The sequence below is a fragment of the Anarrhichthys ocellatus genome, unplaced genomic scaffold (genome assembly GCF_004355925.1).
Source record: "Anarrhichthys ocellatus isolate YVR2014 unplaced genomic scaffold, GSC_Weel_1.0 scaffold4, whole genome shotgun sequence".
In the NCBI taxonomy this organism is placed as follows: Eukaryota; Metazoa; Chordata; class Actinopteri; order Perciformes; family Anarhichadidae; genus Anarrhichthys; species Anarrhichthys ocellatus.
Genome location: NW_022280034.1, coordinates 3,244,051 through 3,267,290, shown reverse-complemented (window position 1 = coordinate 3,267,290; position 23,240 = coordinate 3,244,051). Strand labels below are relative to the sequence as shown.

Below are 23,240 nucleotides of genomic sequence, written 5' to 3'. Positions count from 1 at the left end.
AACAGGTCAGTAAACTGTAAATAATAGGAAGCATATTAATGCCATTTTATGGTCTAATAAACGGTCTAAAAAAATAAATATTTACAAGTTAAAAATGGTTCCACCTCGACCAAGGTTCAAAATGTAGATGCTGCACTGATAACCATTGGTAATGATGAAAAAAATAACATTAGAAACAAAAACACTCTAAAAGGGGCAATTATGTGCAAGAGCACTTTTATTTGTGTTCAAGTACATTTTGTTGATCATACTGTATTTGAATTTCAAAATACCAGATAGTACTGAATTTCTCCCATTTTTAAGTTGTTCATTTACAGACATAATTTCATGAGCCTTTTGACAAGAATAAATAAACAGCTGTACTTTTTTACAAAGTTATTTTTTTTATTATGGAACAACTTGTGCAATTTCAACAACATTCAGCATGAATATGCCTTCTATTTCTATTTACAGGTCATACATCTCTTCTAGAATCCACTCTACTGTTTCATGTTCAGACCGATCGTACCGTCAAAAAAATGAATCATTAGTTTATATTTCTATGGTGTTATTATACAGTTTCTTCAAGGACAGCATGACATGGCATTTTATTCAGTGGAAAATAATCTATAGGTTGCACAAGTATTCTATGTCATCATCTATTTCACAGCGAGATGTTGGTTTTAATATTTCTTATTATACAATTCTATATTACATTAAAATTCATGGGTAAAAATAACACAATATTAGAACACAATATCAGTTATTGCCATACGTGATATACTGTAATTTAAAATTCAAAACAATATTTAAATGTCATTCAAATTTCTAAAATAAAGATGGTAGCAATCATTGATCATTTCTTTAGGAGAGCGTCAATGCATCCGTCCAGGCTTGACTTGGGTTCTATTATCGCCAAAAAATACAAAATAGACAATTAAAATCTCCAGAAAGAGACTTGTGAAATTAATACAGCTCGAGTAATCTGATAAACTCCTCCTTCAACTCAAGCAACAAGCTTGTGTGGCTCAATCAGACAATACTGCCAAAGACAGATCCAACAGTGTCAGCCTCCTATGGAGTAAATCTGGACTAAACATTGGTAAAAAATGCTTCAAATATTCTCAGAAAAGACCATTTGAAGATCCTTTTAATCTCATTTTTACGTGGCTAAACCTCAAATAGTCTGAGCAAAGAAAACTTGAAGAGCCCTTTAACTTATTTTTACGAGAGGAGTTTCATCTTGGATGTTGCACTGAAGCCGTTTATGTGAATGCATGGAGGGTAAATCTAGCACTTCAAATAACTTGAGCACATTGAGACGTTTGTGCAGGTTCTGCACTGGAGGCCTGTGACCGCTTTAGCTGGAGAAGAAGATGCGCTCGTATTCGTTCAGGACGAGCTCCACTATCTGGTTCTGAAAGACCATGTGCATGGCGATGTTGGACGCCTCCGTCTCTGGCCGAAGCAGAGTCGGGCCGAATACAATCGCCACATTCTGCACAGTCATGCGATTGTCCTCTCCATATTGAATGACCCTGTGAGAGAAGAAAATAGACGATCGTATTGTCAATTCAACAACACTGTTACAGCAATATTTATTCATCTGTTATAGATTCTCAAACTGTTTGGTGGAAACATGCAAAGGATCAAATTTAAATAAAAAAATACCTGCGTAAATGCCCAAAAAGGAGTTTGATGGTATCATGATTTGAAGGAGGAAGTGAATTGACCAGCTCGTACATGCAAGACACTTTTGTTTTGTAATCAGGAATCCCTATAAAAACAGGACAAAATGAACATCAACCAATCACCAATACCGTCATTCATGTTAGTTTTAAACATTGTCTGTATTTAGGCTGAATACACAAATAGAATGTGTTCAAATTAGATTTATGGATTCAGAAATCTGCTCACTGATGGCTGTGATGAACTTATTAAAGTGGCTGAATGGGAAAAGTGGCTCGGGAAGCTCTCGGAAAAACAACTTCAGCGCTCCGGTGATGACGTGAACGTCCTCCCACTGGCCGTCCTCGAGGTCCAGTTCCTCTGTTTGAACAAAACAGGTGCACAGCCCATTAACACACGGCAGGGGCGCTGCTGTCTGCAGTGAGCTGCAGTGTAAATCCTTCTACATCTGGAGTCATTGATTGAATTTAACTTGTAAGATTTACCGTGATCGGCCTTGAAGCGTAGTTTCTGGATGACGGCGAGGTTCCCGCTCACTCTGTAGAGTCCATCGATGTCTAAACCTGCAATCAACACATCAGGAAGTCAACTTCTTCACTGCACACAGTAAGTAAAAAAAATACTTCAGGCAGGGACTCAAACATGGTGGATTACCTCTCGTTTCCACTGCTTTGATACATTTCTCCACAAAACTAGGAACTGTGGTCTTCTCTTGTGCACACAGAGTGGCCAGATGGCAACCAAACACATTGTCTACAGGGAGGAAGAACATTATCATTAGTAGTAGTAAGAGAGGTAGTAATAGTTGTAGTAGCAGTACTATCACCCCATCGAAGACATGAATAGAGACAGAATCAATAGTCCATTTGAGAACATGTAGCTATGTTGGGAAAATAAAAATAAATAACAGAAATAGAAGAAAATATAGACAGAAATGCAGCTGGTGGGGTTCAACAGAAGTTCAACATGTAACTATAGATTATTTGTCAAACATCAAGTATTGATAAAAGTATAGATTACACCGTGACAGAACACAGCATAATAAGCAGTGGTGCAATCTAATGCAAAAGAAATAATAAATACTTATAGTATAATATAGGAGATTACTGTCTGATTATTATTGTGTTTTGTCTTTCTTCATGTTATATTTCTTTATGCTGTCTTTCTGCAAAACAAACGTCCGTTGTGTTCAGCTCCCAGTATAGATGTGAACTGATATGAAATGTGCACTGGAAAATACAACACAGCGTGTGTTTACATATATACACGTATCACCACAAACAGTGTGAGTGTTCAAGGTCTGGTGGAGTGAAACTCACTTCTCCATCAGCTTCTATTCAAATCAGCCCCAGCCCGAAGAGCCCTACCTCGTGTCATGTGTCTGAGTTTACCTCGGATGTAGCCCTTCTCCTTCACAGACTGCAGCGTGGGCCGCTTCATGAGGAACTTCATCAGCTTGGTTCGAATCCGCTTCTGGTCCGTCTCTCCTGCAGAGCTGGATGAGTGCGTGATGCTCAGCCTGGAGGCTAAAAAAAACAAACAAAAACAATGTTTGACTTTTAAATAAGTGTAGCTCTCAATGGGTTCTGATGCGTCTAACTGGGTCAGAACGATGACATCATTCATGCCAGATTTAAACAAGGAAATACGTTTGTTTTTTTACTGACATCTTTGCTTGTCAATGCCGCCTGCAACCTTGTCATCTCGCTCTACGATCTTCTCATATATGTCCCCGTCCTCGTCCTCTGAATGATGGTCCAGGTACTCCTGATGGACAGACGTACAAAGTAGAGTCAGTCAGACTGATCGCTCACCGTCGACTGCAACATTACCGCAGTTAAACCTGAATTAAACAGTATTTTGATTTGTCAATACGTAGAAAGACAATCACGTTTTCTTTAAACTGAATTCAGAAACTTGACCACACACTGCAAAAAATCTCCCATTTGTCTGTAACTCCATTGTAGAATGGAACATTTGGACATTTTTTTCCGTAATAAAGCCATATTAAACAATCTGCCAGCTACTATCAGTCAAATTTTGTACATCATTCCTCAAACTGTCTTTGGTGAAAGCACTTTTTTAACAAGTTCCTACAGAGACACTTTAAACTAGATTATTTTATAAGCACAGGCTTAAGGATCATTGAACACTGAACGTACTTGTCCCTGCTAATTCACTGATAGTGGAATTTGTTGTTTAAGTCAAGTTTGTCTGTTACTTGTGAGATAGAAATAACTTCATAAGCCAGAGATTTTTTTGCAGTTTAACGTGGATCATTTTCATGTACCAGTTATGGACGACGGCCAGACTTACCAGTTGTCGTATGGTGTCCATTAAGACTTTGTGCCAGTCTGTGATGATGCTTTCTGTATCGTACTGTATCAAAAACTCCACGCCGTTCTTGCCTTTTAACTGGAGGAGAGATAATGAGATATTGGGAAGCAATCATGAATCACAAACCACATTAAGATAATTCCCAGACCACTTATTATAATATCTTATATAAATACACAAGATCATGTTTCAGTTGAGAGGCATAAAACCCCTCAGTTTTTAAATGTGTTTTCACATGTGGTATTTGCTCGTGGCACACGCTGCATTGTGTTCCATGTCAACAAACAAACACACCTCTAAAACATTCTTCTTGCTGGACTTGTCCTTTGACGCCCGGCCAATTGACGCTCCTCGCAGGTCCACCGTGACCTCCGGAACAATCTGATTGGTCTTGTGCTGCGTGGAAGAAAAAAAACAAACAAAACAAACACAGCTGTTTACAAAACTGGAGGCGCCGCATTCCAAGAGACGAGCTGCATTCAAACAAAAGCGGTGAGCGTCCCCGAGGGATTTATCATCCGTGCTGTCACTCCTCATAAAGGTGACGCAACACACACGCTGCAGTGTAAAGTTTCAACTGTTTTCTCAGGTGTAGAACATGATACCAAAGTGAAGGGAAAAAAGCAGCTTCAAGACAAAAAAAAAAGAAGAAAGGTCAGTGACTAATTCTGTCTATAAGCTTTCACCTCATCACAACCTTCTCAGTAATGCACAGAATGCAACATGAGCAGAGAATGCAGCATGCAGGTGTCAGATCTTCGTATTAACGCACTTTCCTCCCACATACAAACATGCCAGTGCTTCTGTTATTAATATTTAAGTGTAGGTCGTACCAAGGTCCCCGTCACTGCAGACTTTGGGTCTTTGTGGAACGTCAGCACTCCTCCGTGGAGAACCGTCCACGTCTGGGCCCAGTTTTTCCTTCAGATGGGGGAATAACTGTCAGAAACACAGAACAAGGCAACAGAGCGCTTTGGGGGGGGGGGGGGAGGCGACACATGACTCCAAACACACAAAGACTGAAACGTGAGCGTGTCCTCAAAGTGAAGATTTAGCTTACCGTACTTTCTTGCCGTTCTCACACACTTTTGTTTTGTTGAGGATCCCGGCTTTCTCCAAGTTCTGCACCTGAAACGGTCACAACATCTGAATTCTTTATGGGCTATTTGTAATTGTTATGCTCGAGTGAGAAAGTCAAGCTAAGTGTTGATGTGAGGGACACACAATTCTGGTTTGGGTGGAGCACAAACTTGATCAGTCGAGCCATGCATGCATGCATGCAGCGTTCAGGATGATGAATTCCTAATATGAAGAATATCCTCATCCATCTATGTTTAGAGTCACTCAATCAACTGATTGTTGGTTTTGGTCTTTTTGTGTAATTTGTTGATAAGAAGAAACAGAATCAACGTCTCCTGGTTGCATGCGTTGGCCAACCAGTCCATTTGCAGTTTAAGTCCATGTCTGTCACTTCATCATCTCATCCAGTAGACATTTGAGTGAGATTATCATAACGAGCACATGGATTCACGAGTCACAGTTCTTATCCTTTCATCCTCGAGTCCAGGTGGACGTTTGTGCAAAATGTAAAGAAAATACCTCCAGGCTTTCTGAGGTATCACGAGAATGGGAGGAAGTACGTACTGTACGATCATGAGCTGGTTTCACGTCCTGCTGTAGTCAGATAGCTCAGGAGCTAATCCACCGAACACTTCACTGCAGATTTTTGAGTAATGAATGTAAAATGCACAATCTGCTTTTATTCCTCCACACCGGCAACATCCTGTTTAGACAAGCATTCATGTAGCATGTGGTATTTCATGTTTCAACTTCTGTCTTATGACTGTTTCCCTTGTGTATTTATGTTTTATCTATTTGATTCTACCTGATATTATTTTATTTCTTTGACTGTGAAGCACTTTGTGACTAATGGTTTTGGGTTGTCCATCCGTACATCGGTTGTGCATTGTACATGTAAAAGTCAGAAATCTGAAGTGAGGTTTACGGTGGATTAGCTCCTGAGCTACCTGAATACAGCAGGACACATGAGGAATATAAACAGCAGGTCTATCAGGTGGGCAGTGTGGTTGAAAACATGCGTCCCAGCAGAGGGAATCCATGCACTTTGACGCAGGGAATGAAACAAACGCTCCGTGAGTGATTTAAAGTCACACCTTCCACCCGTCATAGATAGACGCTGCTATCTATGAGTCGAGCTCAGGCGAGCGCTCAAACCAACAACCCACATTATAGCGCAGCCACCTGGAGGTCAGATAATAGGGGTTTCTCCAGGGTCTAAACCCAAAAGCCTTAAGAGAGAGACAGAACACCGTTCAGATACGAGGCAGCTCACAGTGCTGAATAAGTGCTAGTAGCTAACTGGGTATTCTTTCAGCCTTGAGTTATTCTGGAGTAACAAATATCAGCAGACTGACGGATTCCACTCACGTTGTGCTGCGTCTCTGGAGAGTTTCCTGTGCTGGAGCTGTCGCTGCTGTAGTCGGACGTCTTCCTCCTGTGAGTTGGTACGAACCTCTGAACAACAGAATAAGGTTTAGTTTACAATAACAACCACATTTACATTTCTTTGAACGGCGTACGCCTGGTCTCTTGAGTAGCTGTGATTGTGAAGGAAAACTCAGTGATGATAGCATCACAACACATCGTCCTTTTGCTTTCTTAATTCTTTCATTCATATGGTTTTCCTCTGTGGTTGTGTTTATGCCTCAATAAATATATAAAAATCACTGGAGCTTCTTTTAAACAGGCCTCCATAGTCAACTGAAAAAAACAGACACTTTAAGACCGAACGAGTTTATCACAGTTTGGACTCCTCGAGTTTTAAGTAAAGAAAGTCTTAATGCTCCAGCATACTATGTCCATCCCTTTCCTGTTGGTTTTTCCCAGTTTGATGTGGAAGCAGTTCATTGGTCTGCGCAGAGCTCTGACCTCAACCCCATCGAATCATTTTGGGCTGAAGCGAATGCTGCCTGCAGGCCACTAATCATCAGTGCTTGAGGAGGAAAAGAACAAGTGCTAGTACTCTCCTTATTCACATGTTGGCATGTGTACCGGCCCGTATCAGCGATCACTATTACATCATGAAGTTCCACAGGAGATAAAACACCCTAGATTGTTTTTTTGTGTGTCCTCCCTCAAGAAAATGTTTTTGACGAGTTATGACGAACAGTTCACTAATTATTTTTAGAAAAAGGACGTGAACTTTTTATATTGATAGAAACAAAACCCCCCTCCCCCGTGTCTCAGCTTGTCCTGATGATGTCCACATTGTTTTCATCATCGTACGGTTTATGAGACATGACATTTAATATGAATTAACACAAGAACCTAATATGGAGCAGGAGGAAAAAGTACCGGCAGCTTGTGAGAAAAAGTCAAAGAGTGAAAGTTAAAAGTGCCCGTACTGCTCACTCTAGTGGCTGAATGGAAGCCAGGATATAACATCTTGCAGTAAGGCATTCCTACAAGAGTGGAGGTTGTTATAGCAGCAGATCAGTGCCCATTATTTTGGAATGACTTGTCCAACAATCACATGTGTTGGGAATTCTCCCACACAATTCTCCACATACTTTTGGCCAGTTCGTGTGTATCCCCACATTGTATGTGCCAAATTCAACCACAACTAGGAGACACAGAGGCCAGCCCTATTCTTCTGTTGTGCCCTCGAGCAAGGTGTTGAACCCTGGACTGCTCGGTAGGAAGAAGCCTGCACTTGTATCCAGCAGCCCTCCCCTCCCCTCCCCCTCCCCCCGCAGCTCTTTCCTCAAGCTGTTGCTGTAAATACGAGTGCACACTGCAGTTGATTTGACTTGCTAAATAAGGGTATAAAAACCTGGGAGTGCTATCACTTCTTCTGGCTGACTAAAGCGTTCTGTGTAAGCTTTGCGGTCACACCCTGGATGAGTGATACAGCATACGCATGTACCTGCAGGTCTGAGTGAGTGTGTGTGTGTGTGTGTGAAAGTATGAATGTGGGTACCCCTTCATCCTGGGCCAAGCTGAGCTGTCCAGGTCCCATGGTGTGCCTCCAGTTTTTGATGACCGACAGATTGCCTGCCTCGACGCCATTCTCCATCCTGAACTGACCAGCAGCTACAGGGACCTGAAGGGACCAGAACACATTTTAGTTTAGTCATAGTTAAAGTATTTGAAACCCTGAGGGACCTGTTTGACTTCAGACGAGAGTACATTTAAGACTTTGTGTCCTGAATGGCACCTATACTTCCACTGATCATCATGAACAAACTGGTTCTCATTGATCCCCGTGTGCAGCGAGGGACCTTTACCTGAGGCAGGGTCCACTGAGACCTGGAGCCGTCTCTCAGATAGTAGTAGGTCTGCCCTCGATCATCCACAGACTTGATCCACTGTGGCACAACAAAGATTTCTTTGTTAGAGATGATTCAAACTCACTGTTGATTTCCCAAATAAAAAATAGCTTTGTAAGTATTTTCACAGCTTTTGTTGACTCACTAGAAAGAAAAATGACTTTAATACAAAGTAGCTTAACATAAAAAAGTTTTATTTCCAATATAATCTATTCATATTATGTGAAAATATGAATGCTTTTGAATTAAAAGAATATCCTACAGTGATAGTAACAATAAGATTGAGGTAGGGGACCTAAAGGAGTTGCACAATACTCCTCTGCTCCCTATATGATTATTTTATTGATTATTACATTATTTTACTATTATAAAAGCATCTGCACGCTTCAAACTAAAGTGCTTTCTGCAATCAAATAGCATAGAAATATCTCTTAATTGAAGTCTATCTTAACTGTACTTCATCTTCCTCTGTCACTCCATGGAGCTACCTGCTCTGGAGAGTGCTCATTGGTGAACACCCAGGTCCCGTTGGGTTCCACACTGAGGTTCCAACCAGCTGGGGTGCTGCGGTCCAGGTTGGCCCGGGGGATGATGGTCTGGCTCACATGACTGAGGGTGTACTCTTTAGGGAGGGGATCCTCGTATCCCTCCGGCTGATCAGCAGCTGAGTATTCCTGTGAGGGGTAGTCCTCATTGGGTAGAGGAGGCTGGGGAGGGAAACACAGCGAACATGAAAACACACGTATGTAAATACATCTGTGAGTTTTAGTGCAGATTAACGAATGAGTGATGTTCTCTTTGTTTGACCTTTGGTGCAGTTAATTCTTGTTGTTCTGTGGAGCTTTATAGGTGCTGGTACACGGCTTTTGTGACCTTTGTAGAGAGCAAGGCTAGCTATTTCCCTCTGTTTCCAGTCATTGTGCTAAGCTAAGCTTAGCATATTTAACGTACAGATGCAAGAATGTGGCGTCGATCTTCTCATCGAAGTCTTGACAAGACAGCAAATAAGTGTATTTCCTAAAATGCCAAACTATTCCTTTAATCAAACCATTGCAGTGATCACTAGACCTGACACTGGTCTTTGTGTTGAAATGTTGCTAAATCTCACTGAATAATGGCAAATGAATACTTTCCCACTATGACCCAGATACTCAATGACTTTTCCATGACTTTGATAAATAACTCACAGTATTTCCGTGGCCTCAAAGTGCTTCTTTCTAGCTCACAAAAGCCATTAAGGGGCAGAAAAAGGGGTCACTAGTTGCTTGCGTTGTGAGGAAAAACAGCTGAAAACCATCGAATGTTTGAATAATGTGTCGAGATGCTCATATAAAGTGGAGCATTTGAACGATCTCTCTTGAAACTGTCCAGAATAGTAATAAAATAAATTGAGGACAAATGTCTTTTATAGTTAGGGGCACTATGTTGGGGACATTCTGCACTGGAACTGTGAGCTTTCCTAATGAAAACCAGTCTTGTCTGCTATGTAGGTGCAGGGGATTTAATTCCATTAAAAGCAGACCGTATTTACAGCTTTCCCCAGGGTGAAGCTAAAACAGGAGACAGAGAGGGAGGCTAAGTAGAGCAGCCAGGCAGTCCTTACCAGCCCGTCCTCGTGAAACCTGTGCACGCTCATGGGCTCCATCAGAGCGGGGTATGGGCTCAGCTGCTCCGGGTGCTCCCAGGACGTCTTCCCAGACATTGCGTTGTAGAAGTAGGGGCGACCGCTGGTCTCATCCACCAACTGTTCCCAGTCGGAGATCCACGCAGGTGGCGAGGCGACGGCCGGAGACAGGGCGGGAGATTGAGGAGGCGAGGGGGAACAAGGTGGCTCAGGGTCCGTGGGGGAGTCTAGAAAGGGGTTGTCCCAGGTGGTGCGCCCCGTGGACGGGTGGTAGTAGTACTCCTGTCCACTGTCTCGGTCAACGTGCGCCTCCCATCCCTCTGGGTCGAGGTAGGAGGGAGAGTAGGACGAGGGAGCCGAGGGGGGAGACTCGGAGATGCTTTGCCGAAGTTGTGCTACATTGACGTACACGGCTGACCGGAGACTTTCATTCTCCACCTGTGGGAAGGCCAAAAAAATAGAGATGGAGAAACTCAAGTACAGGCACAGGTGTTTCTACAGAACAAGAACTAAAGATAATGTGGTAAAGACATTTTTTAGTAAAACAAGCTTGCAAAAAGTGTTTGGTGGACAAGATTACAGCTGTGTCAAGTACCAGGCTTCAGCCCCGCCGCTCTCACTACAGCATAGATCTGAATAATGTCACCCTTCCGCATCTGACAGAGCACCAGAGCACAGGAAGTAGCTCACAGCTGAAAACAAAAAAAGACACGCCACAGAGGCGTTCCCCCCACAATAATGATCATTACCTAATTCTCCTTTTCAAAAACACCTACACAAAACAGTGTAATGGTCCCGTGTGAAAACAATGTCCAGAGGTTTTAAGTGTGTGTTTTGCTAAAATAACCATGATGAATGCTGGATTAAATAAAACAAAGACAAAGAAAAACTAGGTTCCCGTCATCAGGTATTGCCACGCAATGCAAATCATCACAACACATTTGTTTAAAGAGCGACAATTAAGAGTGAAACTGCGATGTGATGAAAGGCTGCTTCTGTCCTCAGCACTCTGAAACTGTTGCACAGTGAAAAGTGTCACCACTACACTTGAAATGACCCCTGCCAGGATAAAAACAATGTGATCTTTTCTCACCTGGGCTCCACTGAGGCAACTCTTCCTCACCCCCGTCGCCCCGCAGAGCTTTTCATACGACTTCATGATGGCACTGCACTCTTTCAGACAATGCTCTAACTACCTCTTGTCTCTCAGCTATAGCCTCATGGTCTATATTTACTAAGGACTGAGCCCCGTCTGTGCGTGAGTATGTGTGCTGCATCTGTTCATCACTCTGATAAATGTGCAGTGCTTTACTGAAGAGACATGTCAGAGATGCCAACAGGCACTGGTGGAAACTAAGCACATGTACTCCTGTAATGTACTTAAGTAAAGTTTTGAGGTACTTTACTTGACTATTTCATTGTTATTCTACTTTATACTTCTACAACACCAGAGGCAAACATTGTAATGCTTTGTTCAGTGCACAAAATCTCCTTATCAAGTCATTTAAGTCTGTAATTGAGTCGTTTCTTTAAAGATGAGTACTAATATTCCCACCGTAGAAATAGAACAAGAGTAGACCAGACATTCACATTCGTTCATAGCAGGATGGTCAGAGTAGCGGACATTTTTTATGTGTACCGTTGGTGTAATTATGAATCCCACTAGTCTTCTTGGCAAGACCCGCCCTGCGTAGCTGGTTTAGGTGGAGACGAGTGGTTGAAGTTAGGCATAGACCTCAAGTACTAGAGTCAGGATAGCATATTGGTGAAGGCACAGGACCTGAACAAGTCACCAGTAACTCAATCCTTTCACTTGTTTTAGAAAAATAGGTTTTAGGACGTAATTATAGACAGAAACAGTCTATAGAGCAGTTAAAATCAGCTCCACCTCAACCCGACCACAACTAAAATGCTATTTATACATTGATACATCAGTACTGTATTAATAATCGTTATATGTATAATAATATATATATATATGTATGTAGAATATGTATAATACAACACCATCAGAGGGAGTGGCCATTTCCTGTGTGAGTACTTGTTATACTTAGCTGATAATACTTCTGTACTGTGAATACAGGACATTTGCTTGTAACGGAGTATTTATAAATTGTGGTATTGTAAAGGATTTGAATACTTATATAGATTAAAGTGGTTAACATAAATAGCATTTCCACATTATGGATTTCACGATCAGCTGTGTTTTTCATTCGTCTCTTCAGTGTTATCACTTTGCTTCATCATTGATCTCAATCTGACCACGAGGCTGTCGACGCGGACAACCAGACAACTGACCCCTAAACACATTGATTCCAAACCACAGAGGCAGACAGAGGAAATGAAAGAGCTGCATCATTGATCTCTGAAATAGCTACGCTGGAATGCCCCCAGCATGCAATGCAAGGAAAACTGTACAAAGGGATCAACAAACGCTATGATGCAAATGTGTGATAGATTGTCATCGCTTTGAAAGGGAATACCACAGAGCACTTGCCTGCAAATATATCAGTCCAAGTACCTTTACTCTGGTACACAACTTCAGTACAATTTTGAGGTACTTCACTTTTTCTTTAATGTTTTATTACGATGCTACTTTTCAGAAGGAAGTATTGTGCTTTTTACTCCACTACCTCTATTTGACAGCTGTAGTTAATACTTTTCTAGACTTTACATACAAAAATATATTTTATAAAATACATTTTCAAAAATTAAACCGGTTTCAAACCTTCCTAAAAGTTCTACCAGATGTTTTCCTTCTGAACTTCTTAGATAGTTTCATTTGAATGATTGCACAAGGTTAAACAAGGTTCATTATTTCGCAAAAAAAAAAGAGTCAGATTAGAGAAGTGTCGAAAACATGATTCCAACTTTTTGTCAAAGAATTTTTTTTTCCTTCTTTCCGACCTCATTAACCGTCTCATGACCTCTCTGATTCATATCGTGACTCCTATGAGGGGCCGGACCTCTATGTTTGGAACCGCTTTGAAACCTCACATAGAACTAGCTCCACCTCGACCAGAAGTACAAATTTAACTTACAATGATCAGAATCACAATCAGAACCGTTTATTGCCATGTATGTTGAACATACAAGGAATTTGGCGTGACGGGGGGTGCAAACATTTAACAATCAACAACAATCAGTGCAAGTAGAAACATATTAAAATTTACAAGAAATATGAAATAAAGTAAGATATAAAATAAATGAAATATAAAAAAAGATGAAATATAAAATAAAGTGAAATCTAAAATAAAGTGAAATCTAAAATAAAGTGCACAAACGAACAGATAACAGGACTATAAACATGATGCTCACATATTGAGTAATGTCACGCATATACAGAACACTCACAGCTGACATTTTTCTGCAGAGTACTTTTACATTTTGCTCAGTCTGTATTGTCTGCCTGTTGTCTTGACCATAAAACACAAACCTTCGGAAGAAAAGGAACATTTTGAGCACTAAAATGTTCAGTCACTTGTATTTTGACGCAGCTACGCACTGTATGTATCACTATTATGTTACACATCATAACTATAGTTCTCTGGTCTGGTTGTTGCGATATAAAGAGTTAGTCTTGTTCCCAATATCACAAAATGTCGACAAACGAAACTGTAGAATTCAGACCTAAACGCATGAATTCAGAGTTTCTCGCTGCGTCTTTCAGATACAAAAGACACGTTAGAGACTGAAGACCACATGAAAGTGTTCACTAACATCAAAACTAAAAATCTAAAACCAACATTGAGAGAGTGAGCTTTTAAGCGACACCGTCAGTTCACTATTTATACCACTTTACTTTAGTACAGGAAAAGAAACAAGTGCAGTTGTGGCATGTTTACGCGAAGCAGGAAGCAGGGCTGTCATCAAAACACAAAGTCATATAAAGCACACTGACCACAGAGACTCCAAATTTACAATGTAGTAATAAAAAGGCGCTTTGATGTCGCGGTGATGGCCTACCTGAGGAACCACCGGCAGAGTCAAGTCCGGCTTGGCCCTGTGACCTGACCAGACCCTGGAGTACATGTCCACCATGTTTAATTCGTTCTATCGAAAAGGAGCCATATATCCAAACATGCAAAAGGATGCCGAACTGAAGTGGCTCGAGCGTGCGACCGCGTTCGATCAACTTGTGATGGGAGAGAGGCAAACGCACATACATGAGCACGCCCTCAACGTGCACCTCCTCCTCCTCTTGCAGCAGCTGTGACAGTTGCAGCCCAGATAGAAAAGAAGAACTGTGAGCTCCGTTACAATAGCAGCAGGAAGAGGCTGTGTGTGTGTGTGTGTGTGAGAGGTGTGTGTGTGTGTGTGTGTGTGTGTTCACATGCATAAATTGCTGTGCACAGGGTAGGGGGGCAGAGGGCAACTGTCTGTGGAGCCAAAAGCAGAATGAGACAATAAAGAGAGTTAGATAGAGGGAGCAAGAGAAACTGTGCAGGTCACTTCAACCTACTTCCTGCTTGTGTGCCTAAATGTTGAAAAAGGAAACGTTCATGCCCTTTAGTTGAGCGTTATACTCAAAAGAGAATGTTACAGAACAAGAAAACACAAAAAGCTACTTTGTTTTATCTTCATGGTCAGTAGCTGCTGTCCAGTGAACAGTATTCCACCCTCTACGCTACAGTAGGTCACTCAGCCAAGAATGGGCTAAAATAAGGGAAGCAATAATTTCCCACAATGTTGTAGGAGTGCTGCTTTTGACCGGCCATTCTGATGAGACTGCGTGTTGTTAAAACGGCAGAGTCCACGAGGCTCGAAACAGGAAGTCTGGTTTCAGGGCCAATTGTTGTGAGACCATCACTTCCTTCTTCATGGGGCAACACGAGCAAGTCTGCAGACAGCGGGCAGACGCTTTGTGGCTGTTTTAATTTTTTGAGACTGTTCGGCTAATCTCACATTAGGCCTGAGGCTTTGTGGGTAACTCTTGGGTTCATATACTACTACATCTGTGCTTGCCGATTGCTTTCGAAGTTCCAGCATGTGTCACGGCTGTGATGAATCAATGCTTCCTGGAAAACGTTTCACATTTAAGTTGCCATATCGTAAAAACTTCTTTTTTTTTTTTTTTTTTATTAAAGAGCAGGTTGAAGTGCTTTACAAATACTGTAAAAGCATCGAAACGCTCGGTCCGTGCAGAAACACAGTTCGTGATCATTGAGACCAGTGTGTGGGTGGATGACATCAGCTGACAGGACGTAAACATGGACTCACGCTGTTGACTAGCATCGCGCTAAAACAGAGCATTTCAGACAAAGGGTGAATCCAGGTACATTCAGACAGACGGTATGAGAAATATTAAGAGTTTTTAACATTAAAGCATTTAAACATGTTTTAGTAGAAACCCAAAAGACAGGTATGAACCTGAAATTGAGCATAATAAAGTCTCCTTTAAGTGTCTGGACAGATTATAGTTTGCCATTCAAACGTGCCTTGGAAAAACCTTGAAAACGTTTATACAGTTATGTCTGATTTGTGAGATTACAGCAGAGTTTTCTCTGCTAGGGAAAACTTGTTTCTATTTATCTTGATTTAATTGGAAGATGCAAATGGCTATCTGGTAGCACTGCTTTTAAACAACTGCGTTAAGACCTTACAAGCTGTTTTGGAGCTTGATTTCCATCCGTATACGCGGAGAAGACAACGCTCCCCCCTCAGCAATGCACGAAGCAGCAATCTGCCTGATTACTTAACCACATTAGCACTCATCCAATCAAACAATGGAGCACCAATTTGGGGCCCAAATCACGCCACATAGCACACAGTCGAGCTATTGAATCAATCTGGCTCCGCCTCCTCTTACATCACACTCCTCATGGCCCAGAATCCAGGATAACTCCCCCAAAAAAAGACCCAATGTGGAATCCATCAGCTTATCATGTTCTTATCTTTGCACTTCGGGCCACGCTTGCATGCCTCACAGATTCCTCTCACTCTTACTCTGTGTGGGTGGAGTGTTTTCTGAGTAGAAGAGGAAATATCAAAAGGAGCAGTTGTTGCAAAGCTCTCTGAGGCAACTGTGACTCCCACTCTTTTGCAAGGGGTGCCACCTTGACATTTAGTTGCAGGTGAAAGTAGATATCCACAGTCTGCATGCAGAGAAACGGAAAACCGAAGTATTCAGGACTTCAGCTGTGATTTTTGCCTCCGAGAAGCTTCTTGTTTGCATTAATAACTGCAACAAAGCACCACTGTATTCAACTGATCACTGCAATAAACCTGTCATTATAACTTAACCAAAACATTTCACAAATACTAATTGCATAAAAGACATTCCCGTACACATATCTCATGCAACTCCAAAGATGAGCTGCAAGTTGTCTCAGAGAAGTTTCTGCTTTCTCTTCTTGCTTTGCATGCTGGGTGTGAGCACACAATAATCATATTGTTTATGAAACATACTCTTACGCCTGCCTCTCATGTGCATCTGACTCAAAGAGCTCAGCTTTTGTTTTTCTGAGAAATAAACACTCCAGCTGTCTTTGAGAAACCAAGAGGCTCGTTCAGCAGCACAACCTTCTGTTCTGAAGGGATTTCCAATATCGTCCAAAGACTCTTGACCAGACAGAATGGTGTTAAACGACCATTGAGCTCTGTGATTAGAATGCAATACATCGAGAGGAAACTTACTGTCACTCACATGGTACACGAGGTGCTTTCAGAACAAACAGTTCAGGTGAAACACCTGCACACACCTGTGTGACATGAAGGCTGCTCAACCCGAGACAAGCTCTACTGGTTAAATAGCAAAACGCATGTTCTCAGTTATACAATTTCACCAAAGAATGAAAGACTCGTCCTGGAAGCGAAAGCTACACCTGTTCGCACTCACTTGATGGACACTCGTGTTCAGTCAGGCAGACGTGCTCGGAGAGGTCTGACGAGGCACTCTCACGCTACCTGTTGGAGCAGTTTCTTGGCATTCGATTCGGTCTGTTTGACAAAGCACTGTACTCTTCCTCCCGGCGAAGCTACGGATCCTCTCACAATATGGAAGAGCGGCCTCGGCCGTTCGGCTTTATAATAATCCCATTGGCTGCAGCGTGCACAGGAGGACAAAAACAGAGGGTCACTTTTCTCTTTGATGTCCCCAAAAGACCAATGGAACTTTAGGAGCCCTTCTGACAATTATCTAAACTTTTGAGTGATAAAGATTCATCGGGCATGTTTAATATTCATCATGGAGCTTCAGAGAGGTTCTTGCAGTGAGTACAGACACACTGGTGCCATAAACAGCTATAATAATCACTGCAACATGATGTAAAGGCCACACAATGAGAAGAACGTCACCATAAAACTAAAACTAGGCCTCATCATGCACTTAAGTACGTTTTATCTGCAAGCTGTAAAATGAACCAAACTTTGGATTTCCCAATCCCAACTGGATTTGTCATCCACTTGCCAATCTCAACATTCCCACCAGAGACCAAAGAAACAGCCCACATGCCCTTGATATTAAGCGACCTACATTCGGGGGCTAATTGCAAGTTCTGCACATTACACATGCACACACACGCCAACTGCATGGCAGGGCTGGCACTAAAAGCTCTAAAGCCCTGCTTGTTAGGAGTCAGGCCAGACCCCCTCTCCTCACCATGGAGACAGCCCTCCATTGTAGGGGGGGGGGTACTGCACTTGAGGGGTCCTGGCACGTCTACAGTCCTGGAGCTCATTCATTCATGCTGAAATAGAAACGCAGTAACTACAACGAGTGTTAAAAACGCAGGGGATTCATACATCTAATTGTGTTTAAAGTGATGCAAACCTCCCACTAAAGCAACACACTGTGCTGGTAATTACAGGATGCACACAGTCACTGGGAGAGGCTGCACTCGTTACAGTGTCTCTCTCTCACACACACACACACACACACACACACACACACACACGACGGATAGAAATCTCACCAAACACTTGACAAACTCACTCGTGTCTCGTAACCTTGCAACAGGTGCAAACAACAATGGCCGTGAAACTTACCCGAAGCAAAAAGTAGTTGTTTGTATTCAACTACATCCAACCGGGGAAGCAGGCAAGACGAGCTTTTATATTCGCAAATGTCTCATCGTTTTCGGTTAATCACAACTCTCAGGATCGTCGTCGGCGCTGGAGAAACCAGGTAGCAGCTGCAGGTGTAGGAGTGGCCGTCGGCTTTCGGGTTAACTCGTTCCTCTCCTCGGAAGAAGCCGACACTACCTGTTTCTAACCTGTTCTCTCGAGTTACATCATTGGCTTGTGCGGCAAATTTTACCAGCGCTAAAAAGTTGATAACAAACCCTCCTCCTGTCTGCACTTCTTCCTGAACTACTCACCGAAAGTAAAGTATACACAGCAGGTAATGAAGAAAAGGGGACTCCACACCCGCAGAGCCTTTCGCCTTATTAAACTGAGGTATTCAGCACCTCTTTTCCTCGCCCATTGAAATGTCATGAAGAGGACGGCCGGCTATTCATATGCTAATGAGCTGGCACGGATGCTGTGAACTCAACCAATACGTTATTCTAAAAAAGCCTGGAGCTCCACTGCAAAAACAGTGTGACAATCAACAAGTGATTCGGTCAGACGACCGCTAAAATCTACTCAAATCTACTCAAATCTACTCAAATCTAACAAAATCTACTCATTAGTGGAACGTAAACAAGCCGATTACTCAAGGACTGTAGTTAAAGGGGATTTTACACATAATTAGTCTTAAAGTACTGACGTTTGTGTGAATATTGCTGTTTAGCTCAAAGCCTTTTTGTGGCTCTAGGGCAATACAGATCGATGGAGTATAAATTAGATGTACTTCTATTTTATGTTCTTGTACTTCTACTTCGCTACATTTTAGATGGAGATATTGTACTTTTCTTCTCCAGTGCGTTCACGTTGACATGCATTATTTACTTTCTGGACAAAACATACCATGATGCATTTCTATAGATTAACCTACCCAACAGTATGTAAAGTGTAATGATCCAGTAATAATACAATATATATCATACTAGTACAACACTCAGAGGGGCTGTTTTCTGAATTATGAGTACTTTTATTGTTGATATAATGAGTAGGATATAATTTGTACTTTTAAATGTTAAATAGACTATTTTGAAGCACTTCCATTCATGCTATACCTCTACTCCACAGTTTAGAGGGAAATATTTTACTCTTTACTCCACTATCAGCTACAGTTTCTTTCAGATTAAGATTCTACACAGAAAACTTGTATTGTTTATAAAATGATTCCTTGTTATGGACTACCCAACATGTGAATTAACATATTAATTAACTGATAACTATGTAGAGTAGTTCGAATTAGCTCCACTTTGATGAATCACAACATTTAAATGCACTTGTGATTACGATGAGTAGTTATCTTTTTAATACTTTGTTGTTATGTTGCTAATAGCTCTGTTCTTTTCCTCAAGTTTTGAGTGAACAACAACAAGTTTTACACTTTAAATATTACACTTGGCCCATATTCTTCTCAGAGTTTTTAAAATGTCCACCCACTTACAGAAACTTGCAATGTTTAAACATCATCACCAGATTGAGGAATACAGATGATCAAATGAAAGTAGATTTGGTTCTCCTGAAATCAGGAAGTGAAATTATTTGACAATACATTTTAGGTGAGATTGTAACGATGCTGCAGCACATCAACAAAGGGCAGCGGTCCCTGACCTTTTTGTCACATGACCCCTTAAAATAATACAGCGTCTACTTGCAAGTAGTGAGAAATTCAGTTTTATGGAAAAATTCAGATTAGAGAAAATCATTAAAACCACAAAATCCTTTCTTCTCTTGTTAAATACAAGTCTATTTATACTACAGTCAATGGAAACCTCTTGACACTCACCTTATGAATACTATTACACGTAATGTGTGTTTTTTATTTGTAATTCATTTAGATCATTTTGTAGAGATATGTTTTCACATTGACATAAAAGGTTTCTGTTGGCAAAAAAACCCCACTTTAAATCTATTAATTCAAAGTTGTGAGACAATAAAACATTAAAAACTTCTTCTCACTGTACTGAAGCAGCACAACCTTTTGATGTGATGAAACTGCGCCACCTGCTGGCTGTAAAACCACAGTGACACGTGTTGATCTCACGAGTCAGACTGAATGATGAATAAATAACATGAAAATGACAATCTTACCTGGTCAATGGGATCTTCATCTGTAGGAGGAGTAACTTCTTCATATTGATTTAAGTTCTGCTGCTCAATCATTAACGTGTCATCTGAAGCAACGGGACCGGGCAGCTCAGAACATTCTGGGAAGTTCAGCACCGGTATGGTGTCGTATATGGGAGAATTAGGGGGTGAAGAGAAGTCCACATCCTCATCGAGTAGAAACGTTTGCGGCTGTTCTACTTTCTCATCCTGCGGGGAGTTGTCAGGCTGTCTCTGTCCGTTTTGGACCTTTGGCACAGGATGAGATTTTGCATACAGTTGCAGGCCGTCAGCATTCACCTGTCCAGACGTCAAAGAAAAGCCTTCTGCTGAACTGTGTGTCTGTATATTATCCTGGTTGTGTGCAAAGCTGCTGGTGGTTGGTTCCTCCTCTGGATTCTCACAAGGCCTCACATCTGGTATGTTCTCACAAGGCCTCACATCTGGTATGTTCTCACAGAAACCAAAAGTGGAGAACCGGTGAGTCTCCCTCGAAGCATCCGGAGCAGATACACGAATCACTGGTGTTATATTAGCCGTGTCCTCTGGTTTAATGTGAGTCACACACTCAGGTGAGTCCACCTTATTGGGACCAGGAGAGTCCTCACTAAGCGCCTTCACATACTGTGCGGGGACATAGAAGGGTCTGGTGTGCTGGTCTCTGCGGACGTGCCACCAGTGCTCATTCGTTTTGGAGACCAGGACGTAGCTTTCATCAGGCTTGATGGACACGAGGCGACCGTCCTTCGCCGTGTACTCAAATCCGTGCAGCACCGACACCAGCTCCATGCTCCGGTGCAGCCGTTTGTGTCCTCTGCGCTAACGTGGACACAGTGTGAACATCTTGGAGCTGCAAATAGAGGAAATGTGAAGTTGGTGTGGCTTTTAAAAAAGGGGTTGTTGTACTGTAAATGTCAGTCGGCAGCTCACAGCTCACTGTCACCCTTCCTCCTCTTTTAACCTTGTACTCCCTTATGATGTTAGTGTCATGGAAGGATTATGAGACAATTATGAGACACATAAAAGCCCCCCCCCCCACCCCTCTTACATAAAATATCTTTTTTTGTGTCTTTGTAGTCGTTTTTTGATATTTTTGTGGTAATTTTTAGTCTCTTTATTGTCGTTTAGGGTCTGTTTGTGGTCATTTTGCATCCTAATGTAGTTGTTTTGAATAGCTTGGTGGTTGTTTTGGGTCTCTGTAGTCATTTTGTTGTCATTTTGCATCTCTCATTGCGTAATTTTGCGTCCATTTGACAAATATAGATATAACTTTATGTATCCCGTGGGAAATTGTTGCGTAGCAGTTGCAGTACAAAGTAGGAAAAAGTGCAAATATAAAGAGTGGAAATATGTAGTCGTTTTGTGTGTCTTTGTAGTCTTCTGTTCTGTCTGTTTGTAGTTGTTTGATTGACTTTTAAACAAGACATATTCAAACTCTGACTCAGGGGCCCTCTGACCCCTCGGGCCCTTGTGCCCGTCCAGTAATTATTAGTGTTTGACATTATCATAAGAATGCTAAACAACAAGAAAAGGTAATGCAGTTTGGAGTTAAGATTATGAACAAAAGTCTCTGTTTAAGTGCACAGGAATAGACAGGAAGCTGCTTCCAGTTGCTGCAAAACACCGTGAGCCTAAAGTTACTCACAAACCACAAGAGCATCACACTGAAAACTGCTTCGCCACAAAACAGGAAGTCTGCACCAACCTCGGCGTGGCGTCAGTGCGACGTCACCTGGACAATCTCAGTTTGAGTCTGTCTTTATGTTGCCCGCAAGTATTTACAGCTCTGTGCTGTCTCCTGCACAAGTTACACAAAAAAAACCCCACAGGATGTCACATCAGCAACCACTTCTTATGCAAAGGTGCAATTTGTGTCTCTGCTGGAGCTATATTGTTAAATCATAACATCAAAATAGGAATTTCAACAAGTGTGAGTGAACTTGTATGTGATAAAACAAACGGATGTGCATTGTAAAACTCCTTGAATAATTAAGAATAGAATAAAAAACAGGAAATAAAAATGGCTACCAGCATGGGGGAAATTACTTTACGATGATTTATTTACAAGTTTAGCTCATAAAATGTTGGATTTGTATATTTTTACAAAAGGAAATGTGAGTCAGAACAACTCAAATTAATTAGGATAAAAAAGCAGACTCAACCATAATAAGTAAAGTCACACCATGGACTTGCTTTCCCAGAGGCCTCAGTGTGAAAACATAATGTGTCTACTTGCCTGATTCTGTTTCCAAAGATTTCCTCCAGTCACCGGACGTCTCTCACACAACCCTGAAGTAGTTTGGTATCTCGTAGAGCTCAGACTGCTGCTTGATGTTTAGTCTATGCTCGCCGAGCATCCTCTTGTTTCCTGTTCTGTGTGAGAGTGTGTCTCTCTACTGAAGGAGGCACCCGGTGATACGTTACAGCACAAGAAATGGGAAGTCTGATTTTAACCGTACTTCCCAACACATTCTCAATATTCATGCGTTCTTTTTATGGCACCTCGCTGACAGGGAGTGGAGTGGAAAGAGCGGCAAGGCGGTGATTCATTTTGACATCACAACACAGCAACACTAAAACTGTAACAAAGTTGTGAAATATAGAAATAAAAAGACAAATAAAGGTCATGTTGACATTAAAGCAGATAAAGAAGTTATTTTGTACTTAAAGCAGATGAGAGGCACACAAGAAAACATGTCAAACTGAATAAGGCATGTTTACAACTTAGTGCCATAGTTTCCTCTCTTTACCACGACATGAAATTATCTGGCTGACTGCACACACACAAAATATATACACACTTAAACCCTATATACACACACACACACGCACGCACACGCACACACACACACACACACACACACACACACGCACACTAAAAGGAGTGATGAGGAAAGAAAACACATCATAAGCCAGAATCCTTGTGGTCACTTTTAGTCTCTTTATTGTCATTTTAGGTCTATTCGTGGTGATTTTTAGTCTCTTTGTTGTCGTTTTGGGTCTATTTGTGGTCTCATGCCACCAATGGTGCTGTGAACATCCGGTGCTCCAGTGCTCATAAATTGGGGGCGTGGCTGTACTGTCACAATGAAATAAAC

General features: G+C 41.7%; 1 protein-coding gene across 3 annotated transcripts; it reads right to left on the bottom strand.

Annotated features, from left to right (window-relative positions):
* Positions 1-363: 363 nt before the first annotated feature.
* arhgap27 (Rho GTPase activating protein 27) lies at positions 364-22,507 on the bottom strand. Of its 3 annotated transcripts, XM_031843535.1 has the most exons (19): positions 22,379-22,507; positions 20,128-20,992; positions 9,958-10,416; positions 8,843-9,061; positions 8,313-8,393; positions 8,006-8,128; positions 6,454-6,540; positions 6,252-6,314; positions 5,066-5,133; positions 4,839-4,926; positions 4,300-4,401; positions 3,985-4,083; positions 3,336-3,435; positions 3,060-3,194; positions 2,323-2,421; positions 2,154-2,231; positions 1,897-2,028; positions 1,651-1,756; positions 364-1,517 (listed from the first exon to the last, which is right to left on the bottom strand). In XM_031843535.1, the coding sequence occupies exons 2-19, from the start codon at positions 20,929-20,931 to the stop codon at positions 1,340-1,342; spliced, it is 3,021 nt and encodes a 1,006-aa protein (XP_031699395.1). In that variant the 5' UTR covers positions 20,932-20,992; positions 22,379-22,507; the 3' UTR covers positions 364-1,339. The 3 variants fall into 3 exon arrangements, with proteins under 3 accessions (XP_031699395.1, XP_031699397.1, XP_031699396.1); XM_031843537.1 differs by lacking the exon at positions 6,252-6,314 and having other exon boundaries at positions 5,066-5,127; XM_031843536.1 differs by lacking the exon at positions 6,252-6,314 and having other exon boundaries at positions 22,379-22,506.
* Positions 22,508-23,240: the final 733 nt, after the last annotated feature.

Excerpts from the sequence above, each read along its gene's own strand:
- arhgap27 (XM_031843535.1), bottom strand. The coding sequence starts at position 20,931 with ATGGAGCTGGTGTCGGTGCTGCACGGATTTGAGTACACGGCGAAGGAC. Across the intron at positions 10,417-20,127 it reads ATGAAGATCCCATTGACCAG|GTGGAGAATGAAAGTCTCCG; the intron begins GTAAGATTGTCA and ends GCCTTCCCACAG. Across the intron at positions 9,062-9,957 it reads GGTTTCACGAGGACGGGCTG|CCTCCTCTACCCAATGAGGA; the intron begins GTAAGGACTGCC and ends TTCCCTCCCCAG.